A 20778-nucleotide genomic window follows, 5' to 3' on the forward strand; every position below is an offset into this window, starting at 1 on the left:
ATAAGGTCCGTCAAAGGTCGGACGTAGTCTCTCCGATTTGGCTGACCTCTCGTAGACTTTCTCTACTGAACAAACTTCATTCTTCCCTTCTCTTTTACTTGCTTCCGCTTATATACATACATACATACATACATACAAACATACATACATACACACACATACACACACATATACGTACACGAAACCTAAAAATAATGCCACACTTTCGAACCCATACAAATGCTTTCAGACTTGATTCTTATCTTTCTCACTCTTATCACTTGGATCGTTTATCTCGTCGCTTTCATTATCATTATCATTATCATTATCATCATCATCATTATGAATGGGTCGATCATATATAGAGAGTACCCTTTCGACGAGGGGTGAGCAGTGAGCTGTGGTTGTGTGGTGCTGTGTGGTGGTAGCGGTGCCGGTGATGTTCGAGGTGCTCTGGATGGTCGGGGTCATTGGGTACGAGGTCAGGGGTGTAGTCGTCTTGGCGGGTGTGGGGCGGGGGCCTCAGTGTACCTTGGACCGGGGGCAGAAGCCGCTTGTCGTAACGCGCCGTCTGCAGCAGATCGTCCAGAATCTCCTTGTCCGATTTGCCCTCCTCGAAGCTGCAACACAACTCACTATATGTACAAAATGATATTTCCTATTTAATACTTTACTTTTCTTTTTTTTTCTTTTTTTTTTGGTTTATTCTTAATTACAGTAGCCTCCGCGACGAGAAGATTTTTCTTCGCATCGGACAGAAGAATTTCAGGATATTTGTTTTTTGGCGTTCGTCCTCTTGCTCGAACCCAATGATTTGCCTCGAACACACAGAAACGTGTTTGTTCTCTCTCTCTCTCTTCCCCCTTTCTTTTTTTTTCTCGATGGAGGATCTCGAAGTAGTTCGAAGAAAATCGAAAGTTGTTTTAAACAACTTTTTATCATACTAACATATATATATCTATACAACTTTTTTTTTCCAAACTTGTATATTTCGATAATCGTCGAGTTTTTTTTTAATGCGAAAGCGAGTCAACTTGTTTCCCAATATTTCGCGAATATCATTTGAAAGTAATAACGATATGGGAATGGATCTTGTCTGATCACGCGTGTACTTTTACTACTAATTTTTCTTTCTTTTAAGTGGATTCTATTTTTTTCTTTTATATTTTGTATCTCTTTCACTTGTTTTTTTAAATATAATGAAAATTGAATATCGATCAGTTCGACTATTCGAGGTCCTCTTTATCTAAAGATCACGAAAATAGTCTACACTGTTATCTCAAATTATCTAAATGTAACATATCTACAAACACATTCGAATTGTATATATATGTATATATAATATAATAATAATAATAAAAGAAGAACTACTAAAATCGAACAAGAAAAAACACTGCTCTCTAAATGTACATAAATATGTAAATAGCATCTACACGACGTTTCCGAGCAAAATATTACATATGTAATATATATATGTATGAAATAATATTTCGATCGAAAAAACGTAAGTTTTACAATACGCTAAAGTATCCTAATCGGTTTTTCTTTGATAGTGACAACATCACGATTACTAAATCATTTACTTACTACGTATATATTATATATAATAATAATAATAATACTCGCTACACGAAACGTTTCCGATATGCAATTTGAACAATAAAATACCAGTTGCATTTGCATAATTGAAGTAAAATTTTAATAGCAAGTATGTAATAAACACAATCTGTTGGCCGAGAAATTAAGATTATATTATTATTATTATTTTTGTTAATGGTAATACGTACATGTTGTTTTCGGCACGAACGAGACTGGCAAGAGTGAGGGCAAGTGTGAGGATACAGAGGATGGTAAAGATGAGAGAACTTGCAAGGGAGGTGAGAGACAGCGAGAGGATGGACGAGAGGCGGCCACCACCACCCGCACACCGCCCTAGCACCACCCAACCCATTCTATGTCATCTGTAACATAACGAGATTTATAAATATTTATTATTATTATTTAGAAAATATTTTTAGGCAGATAAATTGCACAGAAATATTATATATTAAACATCTATATGTTTAATTATAAATAATAAGAATCTGAAAATTGAATGTTCGATAAATTATTTATTATATAATATAATATAGTATAAAGTTATAGTATGGTTATATTATAGTAGTTATAATAATTTTAATCAATTGTGGCATAATTTAATCTACGATGGATTGAAATCAAATAATTTCTCTATTAAAAGAATTGATAATATGTTATATTATATGCTACAGATGTATGTTCATATTTATATATAATATATTTTTTGTAGACTTTATTTATTATATTATATTAATTATCTATAATTATTCTTATATATGGTATAATTAAATATAATATAATATACTAATATGATAATTTAATTATATACATTATACAATAGTAACATTTATATTAATTATTAATATATTTATAATAAACATTAGAGTTATTTAATTTTTTTATAAATACAAAAGTTATTATTAGGTTTATAAAGAATACAGAGTTTTTCAAATACGATATTTTAAGATAACTTAACATCCGTCAAGACTAGCATTGTTTATGCATTTAACGACTACAATGTGAGCCAGGTGCAAGCTCGTTTACGTAAACAATAAGATCGTTAAACTGAATCTTGTTCCGAAGCGAGAGCCAAGATGTTTTAGATGAAAAAATAACAAACAATCCTTTGTTATACAACGGATGGTTTTCAATGATCATTGTCATGGCACCAATCAGATATCTACTCGAATTCGTTTGCTTTCACTTCGAAACACGCTCCGTTTTATTTTATTGTACTTTTTTCGATACTACCTTTTAAGAGAGCTTTACAGACAAATAAAAATCGTGTTTTTAAATAATGAATTTCTTTATTTCTTTGTTTTATTTTTCTCTGTTAACTTTACGTTTAATATTTCTTTGAAACTTTTGCTTCTCACTAGTATCGTGAAAAATTTTCTTCAACTAGCTTCGCTCATTTTTCCGCATATAATTATTTACGAACCCGACGAAATCTAATTATATTCTTAAGATAAATAATAAAGTTGAAATTATTATATTTCTTTTATTCAATCTAAATTGATTTTAATAATATATTAAATTAAATTTTATTATTTATCAACAACTTTTTTAATCTCACTGTGAACTCGGATTGAAAATATTTTATACATATAAAATTCTAATATTTTCCTTCGTAAAAAATGTACTTTTTATATCATACTCTCTCTCTCTCTCTCATTTTTTTCGATCGATACGACAATCAAATTCTCAAAAGCAGTAGACTAGAAAGGAATCGTCATCTTGGGAGAAGTTACATTCAACGTACGTACATATGTACATACATAAATACATACATATCCAAACACGGACGAATGGAAAATGTCAGTGAGCCAGTTATAACGTGTGAAGGTAACGAAATATTTGCCACGTTGAAATTTCTCTCACGAGATCGTCGAGGGTTATCCGTCAGGGGCAAGGCTTTGCATTTTCCAGAGAATGAGCAAACCGCAAACACACGGCATCAACTGAAACAGCCCGAGGCTGCTGTTGCTGCTTCTGCTTCTGGTGCTGATGCTGGTGACTTGAAGAAGCCGATCGTGTCGACACACAAGTACTAAAAAATATGAAGAAAGAGAGAGAGAAGGATAACAAGCAAAAAAAAAAAAGAAAGAGAGAGATTAGTCAGTTAAAGCAAAAGCTTCGAGTGTCCTACCATGTTAGTGCATATATTTCGTACAAGTACCTAATGTCGACGTCTGAGAGTCCTATCTCTCTTATCTTTCTTTTTCTTTTTTCTTTTTTTGTCTTTTTCTTTTTCTTCTTCTTCTTTTTCTAACACGACGATCCAATCTTAAGATTGCCCGAAGCAAGACCGTGAAAGCTTCGTAATTGGAAATAATAAACATGGTAAATTTCGTACTACTTGGCACCTTCTACAGAATATTAAGTCTCGGTCAAACTAGATCTTTGTGTATACACAGAATAATTAATATTTTCTAATGTAGAATTTTTGTTAATTAAAAATTAAACGAAATCGGTAAATATAAATGAATGATTAAATAAGTAAATAATGTTTGTATAGATTAAAAATACAATTATTCATTTATATACACACAATTATTTATTCAATATAAAAATCAGCAAGAACTTTACGTACAATTTAATAAATATAAAGTTAGATAGAATAAAAATCGTGTAAAACAAATATTTTTTTCTCGAACCGCGTAAAAACGTGTTGGGTATAACCGGAGAACATTAATAATTTATGAATAATAATAATAAGAATAAGAATAAAAAGTAAATTTGTAATGTCCATCTCTGTTCGATCGTTACGTCATTCAAAGTTAAATAGACGACGTTTCTTTGACGTTGTGGAAAATACTAGCAATTTACGTACTCGCTTGAGGGCTATCGCGGCTAGTGTAAAGCGAGAACCCGCTAAATCATTCACCGTCACCGTTCGACCTCCTACCCTCCTTAATTTCTTATTTTCCCCTGGGCTACACATACTTCTATAACTCTCCTGACCGAAATATCGATTGACGATTACTCTAGAAATCACTCGATTATAGCTTTGAACTTTACGACCAACTCCAGTGAAACAATCTTTTTAAAACAATCCTGTAAAACAATTTATTTTTTTTTTTTAAACTAATTATCGAATTCATTATTATTATAGGTATTCTTTTTTGAATATTAACTTCAACAATATTACACATTTAAATATAACTCGAATAAATTCCATTAGAGTTTAATGAATGAAATCATATTTTAATCTTTACATATTTAATTATAATCTAGCAATTCCCAATCTGAATTTACGTGACAAGTGTTGTTTTCGAGGGTATATACGAATTTAATTGAATAATTAATATAAAAGAAAGCTTTCTCTTTTCGTATAACTTCGTTATAAAAACAAATACCGTAATAAACTAAAGAAATGCTAAAGATTGGGAACCGTTGTATTCTACAATACCTGCCTTTATATTCAATTTTTATTATAATATTATTGGATTCATCGAAATATTCGTACTGATTTTAATAACGAAAACTCAAAGAGAACACACTTTTATATTTATAAATCGGTACGAATTTTTTCGGTCAACAATTAATAACGCGTTCATTGTCAAGAATTAATTTTTTTTCTCATTCAAGAGATGTAAACATTCATAATTTTCTTTAAGTATATAAAAGATATGAAAATTCATATATTGTTATAATTTTTAATTATAATTAAAAATACAATAATCTTGAAAAAAAAATTAAGAGATTAAGAAAACAAAAACAGAAATAAGAAAGAAAAAAGAACATTTGGAAGTAGAAAACAGTAATATTAGTCAGCCAATGAGAGAATCACTCTATACTCTTATATTAGAATCTAATCTAATAATTGAAAAGATAAAAGGAGTACAATCAACAAATTTGAAATAATTCTATAAATAGTTATCAAATATATAATACTATACAAACAAGGCATTGTTTATTTCAAATTAAAAATTAAACTCACTTGTATTCTTTACCATTACAGTTACTCAATTACATTTTATATATATTTTAAAATTCTACAAAACTGAGACGAACGATTCTTGTAAGATGGGGAACATTTTACAAATGAAAAACTGAATAAAGAATGAATAGATACAGTTGAAAAAGATAGAAATAAATAAATAAATAAAGAAAGAAAGTAAGTAAGAAAGAAAGAGAGATAGAGAGTAATGTTAGGAGAAGGAGAAAGTGACAATGTCAGTAGGCCGATGGTGGTCGAGTCAGAGTCAAGTTATCAGGCGGTCAGGAATAAATGCTACCAACCGTACAGCTGATGTTCGTTCGATCAATACGGGGCGTTGCGGCACGAAACGCTCTAGAGTAACGCGTCACGTGGCTTAGCCCGTCCCATTCTGATTGTGAGAGTGAATTTCCGAGCACGAGCTCGAACGTGTGTTTCCACTACGTTCAATTTTAGTTTTTTTCGGTTAAGTTTCATGATCGTGTTAGTTCGAAACACGCGACAAACTTTCAACAAATCGTTCGCACCAACCACCGATCATATATCATATTCTTCTTCTCTATAAAAAGGCAGCATTGAACTCGAAAGGAAAAACGAGAGGATAAGAAGAGAGAGAGAGAGAGAGAAAGAGATAAAGAAAGGGTGGATTGGTGGTGGATTGGAGAAGAGAAAGAAAGGGGAAAGAGCGTTGAAAATTTTCAACGAGCTATGCCGCGCCCTCTCTCACCAATCTAAAAACCTCATCCTGCAACCGTTTCTCTGACGGCTTTTTCTTTCTTTTCTATTTCACGCTTTCTACCATTTCCTTTTTATATTTTTTAACATCACTCTCTTTTTTCCCTTTCTTTTTCCCCGTCGACTATAACAATGGATCACTCTCTTAACCAAGGAGGAGTATGTTTTACCCCTACCATCCAACAACTTTCCTTTTTTCTCCCCCCCCACTCCGCCTTTTCTTTCTTTTTTTACTAAGTTTTTAAATTTCTCCCCGAGACACACTTCTTAGACGAATGCGCGCGCTTCGCAAATCATATTTTTATGAATATATTTTTGTTTGTAAATTAATGTAATTTTTAATGGTGGAATTAACGATGTTAGAAATGTTATAATACCGTCATTATTATTTCTTACGTAAAAACAATTAGATAGTGAATTTGAAAATAAAGGATTAACGTTGGTCTATTTGAAAATTGAAAAATATGAACTTTTCATACAACCTATTTGAATTGTGTTTAAAATTTGAGTTTTTCGAAATTTTAGGAACGATAGTGTTGATATGCACTGTAATGTTGACTGAAATCTTGTAACTATGTGAGATTGGTTAAATGAAATAAATAAAACGACGTTTAATTCAAGTTGATTCATCGAAATGATTAGAAAACGCGCTTAACTAGATTAAGGAAATAATAAAGTAACGAACTAATACGTTAACACGATAGGATTAACACAAAGATACATGGAAAATTAACGATAGTCTAGCGTCGCCAGACGTACCGACGCCAAAGTTAACGACCTTCGTCCATAGTGCCGTTGAATATCTAGGGCAAACGCGTTACATTTTCACCAACGCAATTCGTAACGACAACCAGGACTAGGACTAGGACTAGGACGAGGACGAGGACGAGGACGACGACAACGACTACGACGATGACGGTAGCAAGAGTTCCGGATTAAGAAACTTTGCGAGAAATAACACTGCGATAATTCTCATGGTACTCTCAAGAGTATGTTTTTGATGCACGTACCAAATGAGATCTGCGGCCATTTTACTTAAAGATCACAAAAAATAAAAGAAAAAAGATAACGCAGTTACGTTTTAACTATATTAATTAAAAGCAATTTTTTTGTGTGAAACTTTATATATTATTGTTAAGAAAAAAATAATATATAATTATTAATTAAATAAAAAATTAAATAAATTATCCTTTTATATAAAATAATATTATAGAATTTAATATTTAAATTAATATTCCAATTTTTTTTTCGTTAAATCAAAATCCAATCGAATTTAAAGTTTTCTTTTCGGATTAAATAATTATCGTATAATTTACCTTTGCATATTTTCGTAAGATATTTTATTGTTTTTGCAATTCATAATATTTTGTATCTGTTATCGAAATTCTATCACCTATTTCTTTTTAAATTTTTTTCTTTCTTTGTTAATAGTAAAATCGGCTTAGCTTCGAAGATTTCTATCACTCAGAAACTTCATTCTTCACCTAGACTTTTCGATACTTGTCAGATTTCCGATAATCGATGGATCCTTTAGTACTTTTGAAAAAGTATCCACAACTTCCCTTTCGACTTTTGAAGAAATTCGAATCTTTATTTCGTCAATTTTGTTCGTACAAATAGCCTTCTCAATTCTTTGATTGTCGAGTGTAGCTTGTTAACCGCGTCGTGACATGGTTAGTTCATAGAATCACGCAAAGCTAAGAAAGGTGTACTCTCTCTCTCTCTCTTTCTCTCTCTATTACGTGGGAATAGGTTATGGGCAAGGGTGCGGTAAAATTGATGCAGAGAAATAGCTAAAAGAAGCATGTCACTAGGCCACGTTCATGATTTTCTCTGTTTTTATAAAATATATCATTTTATATATATAATATTCATTAAAATATTGAAAAAATAAAATATTTAGTCTCTTACATTTTTTCTTATACAATTGGAAGTATAATATTATATTATTAATTATAATATAAATATTAATTATATTAAATATAATATAATAATTAATATTATATTATATTAATGATAAATTATTATATGAAAATTATTTAACAAATAATAATATAGACGTAATTTAATTTTTCTTAAATATTTATATACATTTATATTTAAATATGTATGGGAACATGTAATCATATAATGATATCAATAATATAAAATCTTTTTAATTAAATGTTTGTAACTCTGTAACTTTATCACACATCGACATATACATATATATTTTTATCATACGGATTAATTAGAATTTTAATTAAATTATACCAATATTTATATGTATATGTATATATAGACAGGACCCAATTTACGTAAGCAATATTATCCTCATTCAATGTTTCAAAAGATTTCCATATAAAAAAAAAGAACGAAACACAACTATAACGCTATTGTGACACGATTTACATAAGATGACAAGTCTACTAAGGACTTCAAATGTATGTGTGGATGTGTTTGTATGTGAGTCTGGTCGATCCATATTTATATCCATCGCGTGAATCGCTCTTGACGATAGAATGAATTTTGCATAAATCGATACATCCAGGTAATTCCGCTCTCTCGTAATTCTTGTATAAAAAAAATACTTTAGAAAAAACTATAGACATCTTTAGTATACCAAATTTTCCTAATACACTATACACACACACACATATATATATATATATATAATGTTACTTGTTATATTATTTACAGTTATATATATACTTGTATATATATTGTGTATATATATATATACAATAATAATAAATAATAGTATAATTTGGTATAATTTATATTTGTAATATACCATACATATTTTTCATCAATTCATTTCTCGGTAACAAACTGTACATATATTATTTTATATGTTCTAGTAATATAACAAACATTTTTAATATGTTACGTTTTATAGTAAAAAACATATGTTGTTTCCATATTACGTTTTATTGTAGCATTCTCTTAAATAATTTTGTATATATAAATTCTGGTTCTCTCTCCGACGAAAAAGAATAAAAATATTTAATAGTCCTGTAAACAAAATCTTCAGAGTGATGTTAAAAAAATTATTATATGTGCATAGAGAGAGAGAAAAATATGAGAATAGGGACTCACCTTAACGTGAGATATGTGGCTGGTCGCAATGGACGAGGCAGGTTGTTGCTGTTCGTTGTGTAGATTTTCCTTTTTCTCCTTCAACTTTTACGAACTCTCATCTTAACTGGCGACTCTCTTCATCCGCTAGCTCGAGTACAAGACTCTTCAGTACTTCATAGCTATTTCAGCATCGACGAGCAGTAATCGTCATCTGAAAAAAATATTACAAAGTGAAACCCCATCATGATGAACTTAAAAAAATTATATGATATTCTATCTTTTTTTTTTATCTTTCAACCATTTTATGTACACGCGTACATACATATAGAAAATTATTTTCAGAGACCAGTAACATATTCCCATATTCCCATATTATTTGCAATTTTTTTTGTATTTAATACCGATCATTTAATAGAATCGAAATAACAGATCATTCTATCACAAACCTCCACATGCTGGGCACGGTACATTTATATTATGTATAAGTATGACAAAATCTTGACGTAACCTTTCCAAAATCATGACAAAAATTTACACCCCTCTGCATGATGAGCTTTGAACTTTTCAGCCCTCCTATACGTAGAAAAATTACTCTTCTTTTATATATATTCTTCATGTGTGTAAATGTTATATCCGACCCATAAACCGGGCAATGTATAAAATAGCAGGTTATTCTATTACAATCTATACGTGCTTATTGCGAACTCCGTAACTTTGAAAATAATATTCCTATTGCAACGAATGTCGAATTCAAATATGCGTCAAAAAGGCATATATAAGAATGCATGTAAATGTCGTATTTAAGATTAAAAATTGGCAATTTTTATGCACGCATATATCGTCGAAGGCATTTATGAAACGATATTGCTCAAATAAAACCTTAAATAAATATCGCGTGTTAAATCGAGTGATTTTTCGAATGCAAAGGGTTAATTGTTAACTCGTCTCCAAATATATAATCAAATAAACATAACCCAAATGTAAGAAAATTATTTCGTAACGTTAGGAATTTGATTATCCTTTAAATATAACAAAATAAATTGTTATTGATTGATAAGTAACAAATGGGGTAGATACTATTTGCCATGATCGCTGTAAATACTTTATTTGTACGAGTTTTTTTCTTGATGTGTGATACACATGGAAGAAGTTCAATATGGGCTACAACACGTTAAGAAATAAAGAAAGAAAGGAAGAAAGAAAGAGAAAAAGAAAGAAAGAGACATACACATAATACACATACACATAGAACGATTCACTTTGATACGATATCATTGAAAGTGGAACAGGTTGAAATGAAAGTTTCTTACACGCGGCATACTCCTAATCGCGTGTTGCTACCCCCTTATAAAAGCGACATCGCGAAACACCCCTTTCATCGTTGGCACCCTCTTCAACTTGCACCCTCTTACTTCCTAGTTACTCCTTCAACGTGTTACATATTACATACACACGCGCCCGAGTTTTTATAAATTATAAAAATATACAAAACCCGTCTCAACACCCACACGTTAAATTCTTTTTCTATTCTTCATAGATTTTTTTCTCACACATACAATTGGGATTAGAAAACGAAATGCCACAACGTTCGATTTTAAGTTGATTCGAATTCGTAAGGTTGTACAAAAAATTCTGATAATCGACGTAGACCTGCCTGGTTGCCAAGTATGTACAACGCAAAGGTCAACCTTGACCTCGATTCGTAAAACACATTTTTAAATGCTCCTAATTAAAAAGGAAAAAAGAAAAGATCGCGTTCAAATCAAATATTGTGTTACTACGCAAATAATTACATTTTATTTATTTATTTATTTATTTATTTGGAATAGATAAGAAACATTGTTTTATGAAATGTTTCGAAGTATATTAACGGTATGAATGAACTACGTTCTACATTTTTGATCGTCGTTTTGAACTTTCGGAGATAATAAAGCGATTCTCTCTCTCTCTCTTTTTCTATCTATCTATCTATCTATCTATCTAACTATGTATCTATCTCTCTTAGTCTTTATCTTTATCTTTCTCTTTACCTTTCTCCCTCGTTTAACGCTCGGCTGCTCGACTAAAGCTTCCTCGAGTTTGACGATGCGCATTTTTTCGTGAGAGTTTCTCGATGGGAAAGAAAAAGAGATAGAGGTAGGAAATAGGAAAGGAAAGGAAAAAAAAAAAAAAAAAGTATTCAACCCCTTTTTCCCGTTTAACAGGGAATACGAGCACCGAGAAAAGTCCACTAATGCCCTTCGATCGCAATTTTCTCGACAAAACGAGTAAAACCTTTTGCATAAACAAACGATACCTATCGTACATTTACGATTGTACATTTTTTTGTCTCCATGTAATATTTATTTGCGAATATTTCAAATAAAATTACATTTCTCTCATTTTTTTCCCCTGTTTTTAACTTTTAAACAAAGAACTACGAGAAAGAGAAAGAGAAAGAGAGAGAGAGAGAGAGAGAGAGAGAGAGAAAAGGTTCATTTAAGTTTCCATCAAAAGTTCAATTCTCGAAATTCTAGCATGTGATTCACACACACACACATACACACACATAGAAACACACATATCTACTCACGTAAATCCATGTAGCTATTAAACACGTTTATTATTTAGTTCAGCGTGAAATTGAAAACTTTAACAAGTTCGTAATTCGAACATCGTAATACCCTACGAATTTCTCTACTTGTACGATTGTACGAGTGAACGGACCACGTCCGAACAACAATGGCGAATGGTTGTACGTATGTAGTTACGATAATGGCATGGTATTACTATAGGCAGGAAACGTCGTTCGTTTCTACGAGAAACCTACCCTCGAGTTTTTTTAAATAGACCAACGGTAAAGCTTGGCAGACGTTCGTGTTAAAAGAAAGAGGACAGTCGTTTATACGCGACGAAACTTTCTTCTTTCACATTATATATTATATATATATATATGTGTGTGTGTATATGTTTTTATATGTATATACGATGAGAAGAAAACATTTAAATAAATATATCTGATCATTATTATAGTATTTAGAGTATTTTACAATTGATATTTTACTAATTTTTTAAAAGAAATATATGATTATTTTACAAATAAAATAAACTTTTTACTTTTTCTTTTTCTTTTTTTTTTTTTTTCTTCTATAATATGTATGTTTTTCAACACGTTCTCAGAGAATAAGATTATATTAAAATAAAAATATTTGCATACACATTCTCTTAACGTAGATTCGAAATAAAATTTGTAAAATATGTCAACGAAATAATACTTCCACTTGACCATTTTTAATTCGACAAAATATGATAAATTAATCTCTTTCTTCGGTGTTTAATTGCTACGTTTATATTCGAAAGTAGGTCAACTGGCTGAAATTAAGTTGAGTAGTCTATCTTGCAGCGAATATTTCCAACTCGCTTACGTAAATTAATGATTAGATTCAGCATCTACAATATAGTTATAATAATCGTCATCGTCGTCATCCTCATAATATAATAATAATAATAATAATAATAACAATAATCTACCATTCTCTCGACTATATATATTTTGCTTTAATCTATCTTATATAAACTTAATGAATATAATTTGTATTATCAAATTCATTTAATGTTAATACAATTTGAACAAACCTACATTAATTACTATTATGTTGAAGATATCCCATATATATATAGTGTATGTTTAATAGAAATATAAAATATAGTTCATTCTGAAGCGTATATAATAACTATTCGAATAATTTATAAAGATATTTATTTATACTCATAATATTATAATAGTGGAACAAAAAAATGAGAAAAAATCTATTTGTTTTATAATTATTTTATATTACAATTATTTATATCATAAAATTAATGATTACATGAATTTTGTCAATTTTTTATGAACTTAGCTCATTGTTAAAATAATCATTGATACGTTTATATCGTTCATCGATCGATTTAAATTTAACACCATGTAAATACCAAATTCCTAATGGAATACTCCATTATTAATGAGAAAGACAGACAGACAGACAGAGAAAGAGAGAGAGGCTTGGATTCCATAACCAAATTAAGTTGAGTAGTTGACAAGCTACTTGGATATCCCAAAGTACAAACACATTCTCGTATAAGCCTAACATGCATAGGCGTATTAAAGTAACTTACACATAGTATATGATAGATTATATATTATATGCATTAACATGTTGGCATTTATCAGGATATTATCCGTGTTCCATGACGGATGTGTAGAAAAGTGTCACGAACAGTGGATATCCCTTTTTGCGATCGACAAAATTATGTGTTTGGAAGGAGAACAACGAACAAGGACGAATACGCACGAACGACGACGTCCGACAATGTTCGTTCATTTTATTGATCGAACATAGTAATTTATTTTTCTTTTCAAATCATTAATTTTTATCCTAAATAATGTTTTTATAAATACACGTGAGAAATATGCGTGTTTAAATCATTTGTATTATTATTCATAGACAAAAATGTGTTTGTATATAAATATGATTAATTAAATGTAATGATTTGGATATATCATAATAAAAAAAAAAGAAAAAAGGATTTCATGATGATCATAATAGAAGAAAAAAAAAGACGAATAACGATTGTAATGCAATAGTCTGATCTTAATTAGAAAAAACAATCTAGGTCATTAGTTAGGCATAGTGCTTTGGAAGTAATCAACATGTTACAATTAAAATGGGCCACTGGGTATAACGAATCGTTGGAAGGAGAGGGGTCGTCCAATTTATTTCGGCTCTTTCGTCGATCTTAATTTGATTTCATTTTCTAATGAACCTAACTCATTTCCTAACAAACACGAAGGAAAAGATAAAAGAGAGGGAAAGGGAAACGGAGAGAGAAAAAGAGAGAGAGAAAGAAAAAGAAAAAGTGAAGGACATTCGGTGCATAATAGTATCGTTCAAGGATTTCCGCATCGTTCTAGTGTAGGTAGGTTGATAGGTAGATATGTTGGTATAAATGTATGTATGTATGTATATATAGGAAAATAGTCGATTTAGAAAAAGGATCTTTTTCGCAAAAAGGATACTTTTAAATATCTAAATGAAAGCTCTTTATCGTAATTAAGAATCCTAATAAGTGGGACCTCATAATGCTTACAAAATTTCATCTATTTATAAATTTTATATTACATAATTTTTAATTAAAAATAACAAACAAAAGAAAAAAGATAGCGGATTAAAAAAGATTATAACTTAAAAACATCGAAATAATTATTTCATTTTGTATTTGGTTAAGAAAATAAGATGATCTCGAACGTGAGATTTGAGTTATGTGCTTACGTGTGTATAATCATACATAAAAACATATATTCAAGTCTTTCAAAAGAAAGTTCTCACACGTTTTGTCTTTTATCATATTGTTCGTGATCTTTCCAGCGTGAAATTTTAGATACACCGGTGCTCAAGCATGTCAGAAATATCACATGAAAGAAAACTTGCGAAAGGAATCTTGGTTATTCGAAGAAGAAAAAAAGAAAAGCCCTGTTTTCTGCTTTTCACGCTAACGCCCTTTAATAACGATGTTTGCGAGAAAGCCGTTTGAAATAAAGAAAAAAGGAACTAAACGAAATGGGAAAAAAAAAATCGTTACTTTTCGTTCTACTATATTCCCTTAGAAAAACATTATCACGATGGGAAATTCAAAAAAAAAAAAAAAAAAGAAAAAAAAAGGAAAACGTAATCTCGAAGGATTCTAATTATACTCTAAATGCATTTAATAACTTAACGTACGCACTAGATCTAACGTTTTGTTACCTTGGCACCATTTCTAAGCTCACGATTATGCGATTGGAACTAACATATGTTGTACATGCATCTACACGTATACATGTGTGTGTTCACACAAATTTACAAGTCTTCAGGTATTGCATACTATATAACATTAACTTTCTGTAACTAAACTTTTGTTGCATCTAACCACAAATTTTACATTGACAAATTTATAACATGACTTACACAATTGGATATTATTATAATTATACTATATTAAATATAATTATATATACTCTTTCTTTTTATATCTCTTTTTAAATTAAAATTTATACAATTATATTATATATTAAATTAATTAATACTTATTATATTAGTATGATTATATATTATACTATACTAAATACAAAACTTATACTTACAAAATATTCATTTTCTTTGATATAAATTAACTATGATACATTTGTAAAGATACTGAAAATTGTACGACGTTGTAAAAGGGTCTAAAACGAATGTAACATGTCTGAAACTAGAAAATAAAATAAAAAAAATGTTCGATCGAGTAAACAATCTTTTTTGGAAAAAATAAAAAAGGAAAACAAAAATAAGAGAAATATAAGATAAAAGATGTATGTATCTACGTAGAGGGAGACAAGGAATTTCTTAAGACTTGTCCTTCGTTTGTAATATTAATCTTAGCTGGTAAAGTACCTTCTTCTTCTTGACCTCCTTGTAAAACAAAGAGAGAGAGAGAGAGAAAGAGTAGGAGAAAATAGAAAAAAAAAAAAAAATACGAAAGATTGTAATCATCGAAAATGATGAAAAATTTATGAATAAATAAAGAATAAAATATTATTAAATCAAGACGAGATGAATAAGACAAATAAAGAGAAAATAGAAGAAAATAAAAACAAATAAATAAAATTAAAATAAAGTTAAGATTTTCGATAATATATGGAATCACACAAGAGACAAACAACGTATAAATATGATTTTTTAAAAAATATATGTATATATATATATGCGGAATAAAAGCAAGATTTTGGATATATCGAATTATATAAGAAACAAGATTTATATAAATCGATAAACTATTAATCTCAAAAGAGTAATATCATACTTTTAATAGAATTTCAGGTCATTTTATATTTAATCTATGAAAAAAGAAAAAAAAAAGAAAAAAGTTAGTCGACTTGAAACAATAGCACATGAATACCTTGGATGTTCGTTTAATCGTACGTTTGGTTTGCACAAAGAGATACGCGATAGTCTGGAAAAATAACAAGAGAAAATAATATTAGTTTACTCGTATATGAGAGACAGAGAGATAGAGATAGAGAGAGAGAGATAGAAAAAGAAAGAGAGAAAAAAAGTCAGAGAGAAAAAGAAGGAGTTAGGAGGGTAGGTAAAGAGTTGCATTCATTTTTCACCTGGCTACGCAAAATCGATCGTTGCCTCGCGGTCGCTGCTAAACGCAATCACGAATTTTTACTGCAACCTTCACCTACCTAGACCTGGGAGCCACGAGACGATGGAATTAATTTCAGATTTAAATCTTCATTCTCGTGCGAAACGAACGTTCTCCAACCCTACTCCTTCCTTCCTCCCTTCTACCCCTTCCTTTTCTCCTACAACCCCGACCCATTCCCCTTTCTTCCATAAAAATCAACTTTACTCGAGTTATATTTTATTATTAAATGAATAACAAATAAGAATTTACAAAATATATATCCAGAATATTCATTTTACTTTTATTTATTTATATATATATATATATATAAATGCACGTATTTTACAGTCGTTCAACCCCATAAACGCAATATTATTACTTGTATTATAAATACGCGTTATAAATACGATAAAAAAACAAATCAACTATATTCTGGGTCATGTTTTTTGTTTTGTCTTCCGTTTATTTGATTAATTCTACAAAACCAGTTCACAGTAGTGATCATCATCTAATTGTTTCGTGTATATTTGTAATCTCAGAGTTGTAAAAATATGAAGGAATTTGATATGGGATGAGATGATCATGCGAAGAATCGATTTATCATAATATTGTTGAAGTTCTTTGATAAAAGTTAAAATTTATTATCGTTTCTTGTCGGTAGACCATTTTTTTTTTTATCAATCAATCGTGCTTATCGATCTAGTAAATGTACAATACTATTGTCATCTAATTATACCATTATTAATACGAATATATATATATATATTTATTTGTGTATGTGTATATTTATAATATGAAGAGTGATAAATTTTTAATGTATTTTTCTGTGAATGCATTTGCTTGATAATACTCGACGATATTTAAAGAAAAAAAAATGAAAAAACGAGGAATCGATTTAATTTGTTTCTCATTTTCATTTTTCTATGTTGTTGTTGTTGTTTCACAATCTCGAACGATATTAATTTATAAAATAATTATTTGTTTATCGCGGTCGCGGGGTATTACGTTATGAGTTTACTGACATATTTGATTTTTATTAAAAAAAAATTGTCTATAGACTCATATATGCACGTTCTTTCTCGTTCATATGACATAACAATAAACTCAATTCGCCTTTTGTTATATTAACAAAAGAAAAAGAAAAAGAAAAACAATAAAATAAAATAAATATACGTATATACCTAGTCGTTATAAAACAAAGAGAACGATAAAGTATTATCGCGAGTGATCCAAGTGAAAAGAGGACACTACTAACTCTATTTATACAACAAGTATTATCACGAAACGTGCGAGCCATATGTATTACCGTCTTGAAATTACGCTAAATTGTTGAGATCTAATCATTGGTCTTGATAAAATTGTGTTTCAACAACAAACGTATAATATATAATTATTTCAATAGATTAATTTTATATTGATATTAAACAATATTAATAAATATCCATTTATAAATTCGTTTTAAATTCATTGGGCCCCGTGTGAACGTGAAAATTGTTTGAAAAAAGAAATTGTAACAAATGATTTTTTTTTTTTAAATTCCCCCTTCCCCCTTTCCCTTCTTTCCTTCCAGCCGACGATTGTTGTTGGGCCGTCGATCTTTTTGCTACAGAAATAAATTAGAATTTAGTTAGTGCCAAAGGTTAGACCTCGTCCTCGTCGTTGTCTTTTGTAAGGACGAAATCAGGTCGATAAAAACGACGAACATTATTTATAGTTCATTAGTACTTCACGTTGTTTTTAAAGACTCATTGTCTGCATATATTTTATTAAGAGTCATCCACGACAAGTGCACTCTCTCTCTTTCTCTCTCCCTCTCTCTCTCTCTCTCTCTCTCTATAAATTTCTCTCTTTCTCTCTTGCGTTTTTTTTTCCTCTTTTTCTCGACGAGCCGATATTGCAACGGATAGACGTCGAGACCCCAGGATATTCTCGGCATTCAAATAATAGTCTCGTTTAACCAACATTTCTTCTCATTCTTTCTCTCTCTCTCTTCTTCCTCTCATTCTCTTTTTGATTCCATTTTTTTTTTATATATAGAAAAATATAAACACAACAAAAAAGAACTATTCGCATAGATATTTTTAACATTATTTCCGATCTCTAATCGTGAATATTAAATAATAAAATGTAATTGATTAACGCGTCAAACCAGATTACAAATCAAGTTACGCATAATGAATGAAATACAAATATAAATATATTATACAATGTCGTATATATTTCAATTAAATTATCTTCTCTGAAAAGAGAGGTGAATAATTGATTAATAATAAAAATAAAAATGTTCACATTAATAATGAAATAGATTATAAATCGAAATACAAATACGAATACATAATTAATAATAAAAGTAAATATATCGCGAAGTAGATTTGTGTAAGTTGATCAATTAATATACTCTCAATTATAAATAATAAAAATATATATGTTTTACACAAAAATATATCGAAGAATAAATAAATCGTAACCATGTGAAAATATATTGAATAAAAAATAAAAATAATGAATAATATTGAAGTGTAGATTATACCTATCGATCGAATAATGAAAAAAAAGATGAATTCATTATTTATCGTTGCATTTGTGTTACATATTTTAGACTTTCGTCGTTTTACCTAGGAAGACGTCTAAATAAAGCTCGCTCCAGTGTGACGAGGAAGAAAGAGGTAGTTATTCAAGGCAAATCCGCACTTTGTCGTGACCGTGACACGGTGGTGTCTTCTTGTGCCAGCCAGACGCCAAACGCAATCGGTGTAAAGGCCAGGTCTTTCGTTATTTTCTGTAATCTTTCGTCTTTCCTATATTCAATTATTTTTTCTCTACAAATAATAATAATAATAATAATAATTTATCTAATCAAAAGATGTATGTGTGTGACACGATGATTTTAATAATTATTATATTACAGTTTTATCATAATTATTCGTGTTTATATATTTGTTTGTTTGTTTATTTATTTATTTATTTATGTATTTACTTTTTATTTATCTTTACGCGTATATATTCACTCAAAACTTGCAATATCAATAATCAATTTAATCAAATTAATGATAAAAACGACTAGACAAAATAATCAATTCATTTTCTTGATGAATTGGAAATACCAATTTATAATTAATCGAATTAAATATTGTCGTCTCGATCTGATATACTTTCACGTAGTAAGGTCGTTGACTTGGCGCCTTTAAAGAAAAAAAAGAAAGAAATATAAGGAAACATTTGTATCTTCGTAATCATTTAATTAATCTTTCGGTATCCAATAATTATCCCACACCGAGATAATCGACTCTATTTCCTGGCAATTTATCTAATTTTATATGTACAATTTAATTCAAATTCAAATCAAAGGGGATTGGAGAATTAATATAAATGATAATAAAAAGAAAATATCCAACAAATTTCTAAAAAAAAAACGAACAAAAGATAAAATAATAGTGATAATAATAATAATAATAATAAAATAAAAATTATCGATAAACAATCTAACATTTTGTGCATACTTTAATATTACATATCGATCACTATTGTTCTCCTATTATTGATCCATTCCTCGTACTATAATATATATATATATATATGTATATAATATCTTCGTTTCTAACGTTTAAATTATTCTTTAGCACGAATCATTCAAAGAATCGTGTTTGTTAGATCTAGATGAGTTTGAGTTAAAAAGAAAAAAAAAAGGATAAAGAAAATAACGAGTTTGATTTAACGAACGCAATGATCGAAGTAAAAACGCTTAACGTCACGCTTTCTCGTTTCGTTTACTTTTTGCTTAAGCCGTGAATGGTCACAACCTTTGTGACGTTCCTCTGTGTAGTACATGCAGAAAAAAATATCTCACCGTCAGAAGCTTATCGATTACGTATGATATCTATCGATGTTGGGAATTTCCAGGCCTTCTTATGCTTTTTATTTCGTATGAAACGTGACGATCGTAAAATAAGATCCAATATATACCACTCTACACTTTATATATATATATATATATGCATTTATCTATATATATGCATATACATATATATTTACCTTTAAATGTATCTTTATATCGGATCTCCCAACTTTCTACCTCAGCGGTTACCAAAAGACTGATCTCGAATGATATTTGACAGAACGCAAATAACACCTAATACGTATATATTTATATTTGATACTTGAGGTTATATTTTTCAATAATAATAATAATAATAATAATAATTTTCAAATAAATAAATTATTTATTATTACGATATATTGAATTTTAATATCTTTTTTTCTCGTAAATAGTAAATTTCAATCTTGATTTTGTTCTTTTTCTTTTTTCTTTTTTTTTT

At 29.4% G+C, this 20778-nt stretch overlaps 1 protein-coding gene across 19 annotated transcripts in view; it reads right to left on the reverse strand.

Moving 5' to 3' along the window:
* Positions 1-20778, reverse strand: part of LOC106783661 (glutamate-gated chloride channel) — an 83361-nt gene that overhangs the window by 39447 nt on the left and 23136 nt on the right. For 17 of the 19 annotated variants that reach the window (XM_014742386.1, XM_014742389.1, XM_014742387.1 and 14 more), the window contains 3 exons: positions 9314-9506; positions 1767-1940; positions 511-599 (listed from right to left, as the gene is read on the reverse strand). In XM_014742386.1, coding sequence (XP_014597872.1) covers positions 511-599; positions 1767-1930 — 253 coding nt within the window. In that variant the 5' untranslated portion in view covers positions 1931-1940; positions 9314-9506. Of the gene's footprint in view, positions 1-510; positions 600-1766; positions 1941-9313; positions 9507-16228; positions 16283-20778 lie in introns of all 19 variants that reach the window. The other 2 variants (XM_014742385.1, XM_014742388.1) reach the window with 2 other exon arrangements.

The sequence above is a fragment of the Polistes canadensis genome, unplaced genomic scaffold (genome assembly GCF_001313835.1).
Source record: "Polistes canadensis isolate GaletaPanama2010 unplaced genomic scaffold, ASM131383v1 scaffold_24, whole genome shotgun sequence".
NCBI lineage: Eukaryota > Metazoa > Arthropoda > Insecta > Hymenoptera > Vespidae > Polistes > Polistes canadensis.